This window comes from Panicum virgatum, chromosome 4K (genome assembly GCF_016808335.1).
Source record: "Panicum virgatum strain AP13 chromosome 4K, P.virgatum_v5, whole genome shotgun sequence".
NCBI classification, from domain to species: Eukaryota; Viridiplantae; Streptophyta; class Magnoliopsida; order Poales; family Poaceae; genus Panicum; species Panicum virgatum.
Genome location: NC_053139.1, coordinates 12,673,457 through 12,684,679, shown reverse-complemented (window position 1 = coordinate 12,684,679; position 11,223 = coordinate 12,673,457). Strand labels below are relative to the sequence as shown.

General features: G+C 55.3%; 2 protein-coding genes across 2 annotated transcripts; both read right to left on the bottom strand.

Annotated features, from left to right (window-relative positions):
* Window positions 1–3,695: 3,695 nt before the first annotated feature.
* Window positions 3,696–5,264, bottom strand: LOC120703173 (chitin elicitor receptor kinase 1-like). The gene has a single exon (XM_039987185.1). The coding sequence runs from the start codon at window positions 5,067–5,069 to the stop codon at window positions 3,870–3,872; it is 1,200 nt and encodes a 399-aa protein (XP_039843119.1). The 5' UTR covers window positions 5,070–5,264; the 3' UTR covers window positions 3,696–3,869.
* A 2,738-nt stretch (window positions 5,265–8,002) lies between these two features.
* LOC120703172 (pentatricopeptide repeat-containing protein At3g29230-like) lies at window positions 8,003–9,758 on the bottom strand. The gene has a single exon (XM_039987184.1). It carries the CDS (start codon window positions 9,734–9,736, stop codon window positions 8,213–8,215), a length of 1,524 nt encoding a protein of 507 aa, XP_039843118.1. The 5' UTR covers window positions 9,737–9,758; the 3' UTR covers window positions 8,003–8,212.
* Window positions 9,759–11,223: the final 1,465 nt, after the last annotated feature.

Below are 11,223 nucleotides of genomic sequence, written 5' to 3'. Positions count from 1 at the left end.
TCTTCTCCGGCGGTGGTGGCCGGCGGCGGGGCAAGGCAGCGGGCCACCACTTTCTTCTCCGGCGGTGGTGGCCGGCGGCGGGGCAAGGCAGCGGGCCAGCGGCGTGGAGCAGGCAGCACGCAGGAGCGGCGACGGCGGTGGCCGGCGGCGGGGCGCGGTAGCGGCACCTGGAGCTTGCGATGCGCAGGAGCGGCAGCGGCGATTGCAGGCGGCGACGGCGCGCAGGAGCGGCGGGGCGGTTGCAGGTGGCGGCGGCGGCGCGCAGGAAGGCCGCGAAGGCGGGTGCAGGCAGCGGCGCGGTCCCCTGTGGCGGCGGGTGCACGGGAGGGTTAGGGTTGGACTGGGTAGATCCAATGAATATAGATTATTGCACGAATCTCAAATAGTGAAAGATGGAGAGAAAAAATCTTCCGGAAGATATATAGAATTGGCTGTGGAATCGGGTTCCACTACGGGCCACGTGCTACTACTAGAAAGAGAAGAAAAAAACGCTTCGAGAAGATGCGACGCGATCATGGGCTATCACAATCAGCCCAGCTCGAAACCTCAACCTTCGTTCTGGGCTCCTGTTCTGATCCAGAACAAATGGAAACGCAGCTCCGGGCTCGAGCCTCTGGGCCCAAAAGAGGAAAAAACAAGTTCCAAAGAACAATTGCTTTGTGAAAAGAACCGGACTCTTTTCTTTCACACACATTTATCAATTGGTGTGCAAAGGGTGCAAACACGACCTACCGTTTTTCAATTATGAAAAAAGTTCCGGTCTTGATCATTCGTAAGCTAAAAAAATTATAAAAATTATTAGATTCTAAGCCTCAAATGAAAAATTTCACAAACACAATAAAAAAACAATAAAACAAAGAAAGAAACTTAGAAAACTAAGCTTCAAACTTCTTCTTCATTCCCGCTTCAATCTTGCACTATAATCACGCGTACCAATCCATCACATCACTCGCCTTCTTATAAGCTTGATATCTGGATGGTCTGTAGCTTGCCCTCTTCACATAAACTTTACTTGGCGCAAGGGTAGGAGGATATATCAACATCTCCTTCAAGGAGGGACTGACATCAAATGGTATCACCAATGTCGACGTCAGCGCTACATCGGACAAAATATCCTCAAACGGTTTCCTGTATCACCCGACATTCACGGATCTGCAAGTAGGTTAGCACATCGACAAAGCCTCCAGCGAGAAAAACTCTACAACAAGCAGTGTCATTGCCGGCCGGCATGACGCGACTGAGATTTCTCACTGTGTTCACCGAGCAAGATCCGCGCGCCAACATAAAAGATCGGTCATCGCCAGAGCCGACGCCCTGCTAGCCACCGGCCCCAAGTCGGCTGTCGGCTCGAAGCCGCAGCTGAGCAGCCCACCTCCCACCAGGCTGCCACCGCCGGCCGCAGGGACGAAGCCGAAACCAAGGCCGGCCCTGAGGCAGCGCCAACGGTGTGACCGCACCGTGCCTCAAAAAACGTGAGGCCTCCAAAAATTGCTATGCTAATAGAGTTGTCAAATTGCAATGCTAATAGAGTTGTCAAGTTACAAGTGCCAACAAATCTTAGTGCATGCAGCTACATAACCCAGCTACATAGCCCAATTCACTGATGACAATGAGTTTTCAATATTACTCCCTCCATTCAGTTATGATAGCTATATTTGCACATGACATAGTGATCAAAGGCACCAGATATGCTTATCAATTCATTAATCATGTTAACCATCCTCTTCTTATTTCTACAATTTCTTCTTGACGAGACTCCTCATTTCCTATGATTATTAATTGCCGCGGTCCATATCAAAAACCAATAAATCTAGTTTTTTCCTTCCTAGGGCATGCATGCTGGCGCTGAAGTTACTGCGGGGATACCAAACGGACTACTTGCAGACTTTCGAGGCAAAAACTTAATATAGAAATCAATTTTAATTTTGGAAATATAGCTATTATAATTGAAGGAGGGAGTATTTTGCATTTTATGTTGATGGGGTCTTGATTTTTTATTCGGCACCGGGCCCCCAAACAGTGAGAGCCGGCCCTGGCCGAAACCGACCCCACCGGCCATGATTCCGGCGTCGCCGCCACCGAGGTGGGGGCGCAATGACCCGAAGAGGCAGGCGCAATGCTGAGTCTACGGTTGACCGCAGACTCAGCAACTTACGGTCGACTGAGCACGCCATCCCTGTCTACCCCTTTCTGCGTTCCTCCTTCCTCTTCTCATTTCGTCCCTTTTCCTCTCGCTGAGCACACCATCCCCGCAGCCTCCCCCTCCCCCCGTTCCCCCTTCCTCTCCCCACCCTTTCCTCTCGATAGATCTAGCGGGATCCTGACCAGCGGCTTCCTTTTTTTCCGGCTTCCTTTTTTCCTCTCGACAGATCTAGATGGAAGCTCCGCTCCAGGGGCACGCGGCACGGCGACAGCACTGGGGAGCTGCAGCCCCAGGGCGAGTGGCGCGGCGGCGGCGTTGGGGAGCTCCGCCCCAGGGCGACCGGCGCAGCGGGCCGGCGACGGCGGTGGCGGCGAGGAGCGGAGGCGGCGTAGCAAGCCAGTGGTGGGGAGGAGGCGCCGCTGCCCGCCACCGGGTTGTTTTCTTTTTCTTTTTTGCTTTATTTTTTATAATCTGAATAAAAAAATTTCTACCTTCAGTTTTTTTTGATGTAATTTTTTTCAATTGATTTTTGCACAAATTTTTTCTCGTTAATTTTTTTCCTATCTCTTCAGAATTTTTTCCATCTCTCAATTTTTTTCTTAAAATTTTTTATCTATCTAAAATTTTTCTCTCCTAAAATTCCCCTTGAAACTTTTTCTATCTTTCCGAAAATGTTTTTTAATTTTTTTTCTAAACCTTTTTTATCACAAAACCACAAAAAAATATTAAAAAAGGGAAAAAATGGTTGGGAGATCGACGGTCCTACGGTGGAGCGTAAACTAGCGAGACCCGTAGGCAGCCAACGCGCAAACGCCCACCGCCAGCACGTTAGAGGGAAGGGGTGGCGACAATGAGACCGCCGCAGACCCGGGGACCGGCCACGACTCCACCAAGAGCCGACAATGCCCACGCACCTGCCGCCAGCCGCGGCGCCACGTCACCCACGAGCCCGCCACAGCCGGCCATCGACCGTGCCGCCCCGACGCAAGCCGCGCGCTGACCCCAGAAGCGGACCCTCGGCGACTAGAGCCGGCCATGGGCACACCAAAAGGGGCCGGATCTGCAGCCCGAAGCCGACCGACCGCCGCCGACAAGAGGTCACGATGGGACGGAGAAGGGCAACCGGAGAGGGAGCGAGCCCCGCCGCCGCCTTCCTCGTGTGCCCTGAACTTCCATCAGCACGCTCGGACGGTGGCAGCGAGGGTGAGAGGAGGAGGAAGAGAGGGACTGCCGGCGGCGGCTAGAGTTTCCGCCCGAGCCGCCCGGAAGGGCGACGCGGGCCTGTGACACAAACAACCTACCGTGATGCGTGATGTGCTGGCAACCGCACATGCTTTTACAATCGATCAATCCTCTGTACGAGTAGCCGAGTAGGGCTGGCGCACGTGCACACAAATCTTTCCCCGTGGACTCTCATCTGACCTACAAGGTGGAAAGAACCTTGCCCAAAATCTCAGCAAGCAATCATGGGCGCCGATGTTAATGGCCTACAGCAGAATCAGGATATATATATATATATATATATATATATATATATATATATCATTTTTTAGATTTGAAATTTCAGAAGGACTTCAATAAATTTCCTATGGATTTCGGTTTGCCTACATTCCCCAACCCCACTACCACGAGTCCACCCACGGTCGAGCCACAAAGCCGCACCCCAGCTGAAAAGGGCAATCGGTTCGCCGCCGGCGATGTCGGCGCGTGGTCGCGCTGGCTTGGTTCACCGCGGCGCCACCGAGACGGAGAACTCGGTGGGCACTTGGACCTTCTGCTCCCACGCCCGGGACTCGAGGTAAACCTTGGACACCTTCCCCGCGACCCAGGTCATGTCCGGCCGGTTCTCCGCCGACGCGCACCGGAGCGCCACCTCCACCAGCCTCTCCGCTGCCGCCACGGGGAACGAATCCCCCAGCCTCCTGTCGACCCAGCCCCTCACGCTCCCGCCAGCCACCGCCGCCGCGGCCGTCTCGAGCACCGACACCCGCAGGAACTCCTTGCTGCCCCTGTCGAAGCGGTACCTCGCCGGCTCCTCCCCGGAGAGCAACTCCAGCAGCAGCACCCCGAAGGCGTACACGTCCGCCTCCCGCGACGGCTCGCCCGAGCCCGGCGCCGCGTAGGGGGACTCGCCGGCCTCCCGGGCGTCGGCAGGGGCCGCGAACTCGGCCGCGCCCAAGTGGGTGAACCGCGCGCGGAGGCCCGGGTCGGACACGACCACGGCGGAGGGCGAGACGCGGCCGTGGACGGCGCCCGCGTGGTGGTGGACGTACTCGAGCCCCTGGGCGACGTCGGCGGCGACCTGGACGCGGGAGACCCAGGTGCGGAGCGCGGTGAAGCCGGGGTTCCGCGGGCCGCGCAGGCACGCCGCCAGCGTGGCGGCGCCCGGCGGGAGCTCGTAGGCGAGGTAGAGGTGCGCGCCCGCGGGGCACGCGCCCAGCAGCCGCGCCAGGCTGGTGTGGTGGTACCGGCCGACCCGGGCGAGCGCGGCGGCGTCCACGGCGGCGCCGGGGCGGCGCGGGAGCTGGACGAGCGCCGCGTCGCGGCCGCGGAGGGAGCAGAGCCAGTAGGCGCCGCCCCCGGCGCGCTTGGCGAGGAAGCTGTTGGTGGCGGCGGCGAGCTCCTGGAACGGGTAGAGTACGGGCGGGTCCGGGAGCGAGGCGCGCGCCGCGGCGAGGGAGGCCCGGCCGGAGGACGCGGACGAGGCCGAGGACGACGAGGTGGCGCCGCGCCGCGGCCCGCTGCCCGTCCCCGCGCCGGAGGGCGCCGCCCCCGAGTAGGAGGACGTGAAGGCGGTGGCGGAGGAGTCGCCGGCCGCGGCGAGGCGGCGCTTGGCGGAGGACGAGTTGGAGGGGGAGCGGCGGGACGAGGGGGCCGCCGCGGGCCGCGACGCCGCCGCGCCGGAGCCGGGCCTGGGCTTGCACATCGGCCGCTGCGGCTGCGACCGCGTTCAGCTCCGGCTGCGGGTTGCGACCGCGCCAGCGCAGAGCATATCCCCCCCTGAAAAGCCGAAATCGCGAGGCGCGTGCTTGCTTTGCTGTGCTGGCTAGTACCCGCTGGGATGTCGGGAAGGCTGCTAGTACCCGCTGACGCTAAGCATGTGGGTTAGCCACACGGCGCGACCGTCCCCGGCTGCCTGGTTTTGCAGTGTGGGGAAGGAGACAGGACAACGGGAGAGAGAGCGCACGAGCCCTTCGCAGTTCTCAGTTCAGACTCGTTGGGTTGGGTAGCGTCGCGAGCTGTTGAAACCTTTTTTTTTTTTTGCGAAAGGGGAACTATATTAATCATAAGGAACAGTACAACTATGGAATTTTACAGAAAACACTCTAGAAGTACTGGAAATTACAGCACACAATCCCCCGCGTCGAGTCCGACGACCGGCGAGCCTCGCCGGAGCCGAAGAAGCTCCACCCTCCACCTCTGCGGACGACTCCAAACCTTGGATCTGCCGCATAAGCCAACGCCTGGCACCACCTCCAGCACGTATCATAAACGTTGAAAGGAAATCGGCCGTCGGCCCGCACAGAGAAGAAGGGGAGAAGATTTCCGCCGCCGGCAACACTGCCGTCGACGGCCATCGAAGTCCAGCATCGCTGCCCACCGCCGCAACACAGACAAAGCTAGCACCGCAGGGGATGCAGAGGATTTCCACCCTTTCGCAAGGTTGGAAGAAGTACCTCATGCTGTCGTCGGCCGTAGAGACGGGAAGCCGCCATCGTTGAACGGGGATGGCACGCCGCCCTCACCGCAACCATGGCATCGCTCACCGGAGACGAAGCAACAGAGGACAACCTGGCTTATGGTGCCGCCAACGAAACTGGGGAAGAAGAAGCCGAAGAAGTCCCTCGCAAACCGAAGCCTGGACCCATCACCTTCGGCTTCGTCCCCCAATCCACCGCAGCACAGGAGCAAAAGACGCTGCCATGGGACCAGGGGCGCCGTCACCACCGCCACGAACGGCCAGAAGCGACGCCGCCGCCCGCACCACCGGCACAACCTAACACCTAACTACCTAGATCTACTAACCTAGCTAGGGCTAATGTACAGCACGCGGGCAGATCCGGCTTCCCCGCCCTCTCCGGCGCCGACGAGGCCACTGGAGAGGAGGGGGAAGTGGACAGATCGAGACCGGGCCAAGGGGGATCTCCTTTCGCCGCTCTCGACTGTAGCAGAGAGAAGGGGAAAGGGCAAAGCAAGGGGGAAGGGGAGAAGGGAAAGCGAGCTGTTGAAACCTGACGCCGTGGTACACTAGTTCTGTTGCTACGGACTACGGTTGCTTCCATCTCTCCCCGGCCGTGGTCCAACGACCCATCACAGTTCACGTCACAGCCAGCCAAACGCGACGAAGTGAGACAACCGGCTTGTTTGGTTCCAAAGAGCTAAAAAATAGTACTAGAAAATTTTATTATTTCGAAGTATTTAATAAAATCTTTGTACAAAACTATTTGCAGAATCTTTGGGCTATTTCGCAAGACGAATCTAACGAGGTATATTAATTCATAATTAGTTGATGATTATTGTAGCATCACGGTAACAAATCATGAATTTATTAGGTTCATTAAATTCGTCTCGCAAAATAATCTAGAGGTTATGAAATGAGTATTATCAGTAATATGTGTTTAATACTTCTATGAATAAATTAGAGAGCTATTTTTTAACTCTCCGGATCCAAACAGAGCCAACGGATACTATATTATCTAGCTCACCTGCCTGCCTATGCCTTGCCTAGACCCTTTGGGCGTTTATGCACACAGTCAATGATGTAACCAGAAATGCCAGTCAACTGAGTCAAGATATGCTAGCTTCTTTTGATCCGAGTCGGCATTTTCTTCTCCAACTACTAGTATTATCCTATAGGGGGACTGGGAGTATCAAGTGTGCAATACGCAAGGCACGCCGGCCGGCGGGCTGCCTGCTATTCTATCTGACCGTGGCACACGTGCAGGAGGGAACACGCGGCTTTACAATGCACGACAGGGGATCTCTTTCCCGGCTTACTCGTGTGATCCGGCCAGCCAGTGGCGGCATTTTGGTTTTTGGATATACTGGCAAGGCACAAACACCATCCAAAACCATCACATTGAGCCGATTCTACACGCTGATCTGGTCAACATATGCACGCTCATTTAGCTATGCCGTGTGCTTGCTGCAATCCAGGCAGGCCTGCTGTCCTCCGGAGGATCTGTCACCTGTGTGTGTGTGCAGTAACAGCACGACGATATGCATCCTAGCCTCGAGTGGGAACAGGGCGGATCAAGGGGAGTGCGGTGCAGGGCAGGGCAGGGGAGATCCAGCCCCCTTGAGCCATAGTGTCAATGGAAATTAAGGGGAGGAAGACGGGAGAAGAAAATGAAATACAGAAGAAAGGGTCAAAGGAGATGATGGAGGAAGATTGTTTCATAAAAATCCAATTTTTAACTTTTAAACTTTTAAGCCATGGTGTCAAAAGGAGATGATGCCAAGTCCAATTTACACTTTTAAGCAATCACAAAAGTCCAATTTTCAACTTGCAATTGCAAATCAAGATAATAGAGGCTATCAAACTGTCGAAAACCAGACATATTTGGCTCTTTGGATGGTTTCAAAGATGGTTTTTCATTTTGTGAACTTTCCGCCTGCAACACCACTCCTTACAATAACATACAAGAGACTTCTTTTGATTTTTTAATAGCAAGTCAAACCTAACGAACAATTCCATTCAAAGGAATGTTATGAAAGGCCCCCTGCCCCTCTACCTTCACTATATTCGTGATTTTGAATAAAATGGAAGAAATTCCTCATGATTCCTAGATTTCTAGGATTACTTCACTGATATCGATTTTTGCATAAGTACGATCTCTAGGTTAGCTAAAAGTGTAGTACAATGTAAATTCTCGATATTTCTATTTATTTATCATCAATGACATCTGTCGAGACGATGAGCAGGTTTCCGGCATCCTAGTCAGCTTTGACTTTGAGGGTACTCGACTGAATCGTGAATCCTGTACAACTTGATTCCTTGAAGAGGATGTGAACTACGGCGAACGGAGTACCTCGCATTCCCTGGCCCTGCTGCAGCCGTCGCGTTGTTCAATTTGCGCAGGAGCTGGCCAGGTCATAGCGAGCACGCCCGGGCTGCTTGCGGCGCGTGCCCTTGCCGTGTCCCGCGGCCGCGCGCACCCCCTTTCTGTGCTCCTCGACGCGTTCCCACCGCTGCAGGGACGCGTACACGTTGGACAGGCCGTACGCGGCGCCGTCCCCGAGGTCCATCTCCGAGATCCGCCGCGCCGCCCACTCGCTCAGCCTGACGCCGTCCTCCTGCCGCTCCGGGGCGCGGGCGTCGAGCAGGAGGAGGCTTCCGAGCAACTTGGCGTTGGGCCGGCCGGGCATCGCCCGCACGAGCCGCGCGGCCTCGTCGACGCGGCCCGCGCGGCACAGGAGGTCGACCACGCACCCGTAGTGCTCCGTCTGGGGCGGCACGCCGTGCACCGGCAGCATGTCGGCGAAGAGCTTCCGGCCCGCGGCCACCAGCCCCGAGTGGCTGCACGCCGACAGGAGCGCCACGAACGTCACCGCGTCCGGCTTGACCTCGTGCTTCCGCCCCCCCTCGACCATGTCGCGGAACGCGGTGACGGCGTCCTCGCCGCGGCCGTTCATGCCGAGCCCCGCGATCACCGTGTTCCAGCAGAAGAGGTTGGGGCGGCAAGGCATGGTGCGGAAGATGTCGAGCGCGCAGTCCGCGCTCCCGCACTTGAAGTACATGTCCATGAGGGCGTTGCTCAGCACGGCGTCGACCCGTGTCCCCTGCTGCCGGATCTGGAGATGGATCTGCCGGCCCAGGGCGGAATCCCCCACCTGGGTGCACGCCGTCACCACGGTGGCCATGGTCACCGTGGTGGGCCTCAGCTTGTGTTCCTCCTCATGCTGCTGCTGTTGCTGATGAATGTGCACCAGACGGTGGAACATGGCAATGACGGTGGCGGGTTCCCCTCGGTGCAGGTACCCGGCCATTATCGTGTTCCACGTCACGACGTCCGGCAACGTGCGGCCCATAAGGTCGAACAGGTCCCGCGCGGCGTCCATCCGCCCGGCCTTGCAGTACCCGTTGATCATCGCGTTCCACGACACGACGCTGCTGCTCCCCGCGCGGAGGCTCGCCTCAAAGACCAGCCGAGCCGAGCCGAGGTCGTCGGCCCTGCAGTAGCACGTGACCATGGCGTTCCACGTGGCGGGGGTCCTGTCCGCCATTCGCTCGAACAGTGCACGGGCGCCGGCGGCCCTCCCGCCGGCGGAGCCGAGCGCGGCGAGAATGGCGTTGCAGGCGACCACGTCCCTGCGCGGCATTTCGTCGAACAGCCTCTGGGCGGTGGCCAGGAGACCCCGCTTCGCGTAGCGGATCAGCAAGGCGGTGGCCAGCACCACGTCGGAGGCGAGGCCCAGCTTCCAGGCCAGGGAGTGGAGGGCCTGCGCTTCCCGGCAGCCGGCGCACGCAGCGACCGCTCGGACGAGGGCGGCGCGGGAGTGCGTAAGCATGGGTGGTGATAGGAAGTAGCATCCGCAGCTGTCGACGGGCTTTCTCTGCACACGCGCGCCTGTGGCGTAATAGGCGGCCATACGGGACTATTTAATTTTTATAGTCCCAGTCTCCCAACATGAACACTCTGCATGAGTATAAACATTTCTCATAGTGTCCTTGCTTAATATACTACTCCCTCCCTTCCAAATTATAAGACATTCCAACCATCTTGGAGAGTCAAAGTTTTTTATATTTAACCAAATTTATATAATAAAATAATAACATTTATTATATAAATAAATTACCATTAGATTTTTTATTAGTTATATTTTCATAGTGCATCAATTTGATATCATAAACCTTTATATTTTTTTCTATAATTTTGGTCAAACTTGAGATTGCTTTGACTCTCTAAAATTTTTAGGATGTCTTATAATTTAAAATAGAGGGAGTAGAATACAATCAGTTGCTTCTGGTGTCAGTTGACTTGTGGACTTGTGGTAACGCACTTTTGCAGTTGTGCCTGCCGATGTGCATGACCATGGCTGGTTCTCTGGTTTGGGATTGGAACAGAATGATCCGTCATGGGATTAATTTATCTTTTGAATTTTTTTTGTGAGATGTGGTCATTTTTCGTTACTGGATAACTAGTGATTTGTGAGGATGGGTCACCTCACTCCATTCATCAAAGCAAACAAATAACCAAACAAAACAACCTACAAATTTCCCCGATTGCACTGTCCAATATAGTAAACAAGAGTTCTGGTTTCTAGCTCAGCAACTTGCAAAAAGTATAATGGCAAACGTCTATAGGAAATATAAATGCAACAAGGGAAATCATCAACTACAAATCATATAGGTGGAGAGCAAATGCGGAGCGTCTATTCACCGCAGCTACGGCTGGAACTCATCCAATTGAAGCATCGCGCCCCACCCTCCGGCCACCATCTTGGGTGTCGCCGTCTCCGACACCCACCCTCGCCTAGCGACGTTGAGCTCCCTGCCCTAATTCTGACCCGCCAGTTATCTCCAACCTCTGGCCGCCTCACAACCCGCCTCCGCCGCGGGGCTTCGGTACCCCCCCACCTGGCCACAGGACCCAGCAACCGCCACCCTGAAGGGCCCGAACTCCAGCCCTCGCCGTCGCGAAGAAGACGAATAGGAGCGCGGCGACGACGAATAGATTTTCCAGAGAAAATGTATGGAGGTGTAGAAATGTTAGAAATTTTTCACATATAAAAATGTTTTAATCAGACATCATATCACACTTATAAAAGGCTACCTTTAGTACCAACCATGCGCTACTGATTTTTTTATTGAGCTATTTCGCTCTTTTTTTGTTACCGGCCTGTGTAAAGCCTACGGTATCAATCCCCTTCTTCCGTTCGATTTTGTTTCCATTTGCGTTTGTGTATCAAACACCACCAAAATATAAGGGAATAAGCTATTCCGACAAAAAGAACCTGTGGACTATGGTCCCATGATGATATTTTTTTGAAAAAAAAATGTTCAGTTCAAAATTTAGCTCAATTTTGCCTTTCAGTCTCCAATGACTTGGCAGGATTTGACCACGCCGTCGATAGTC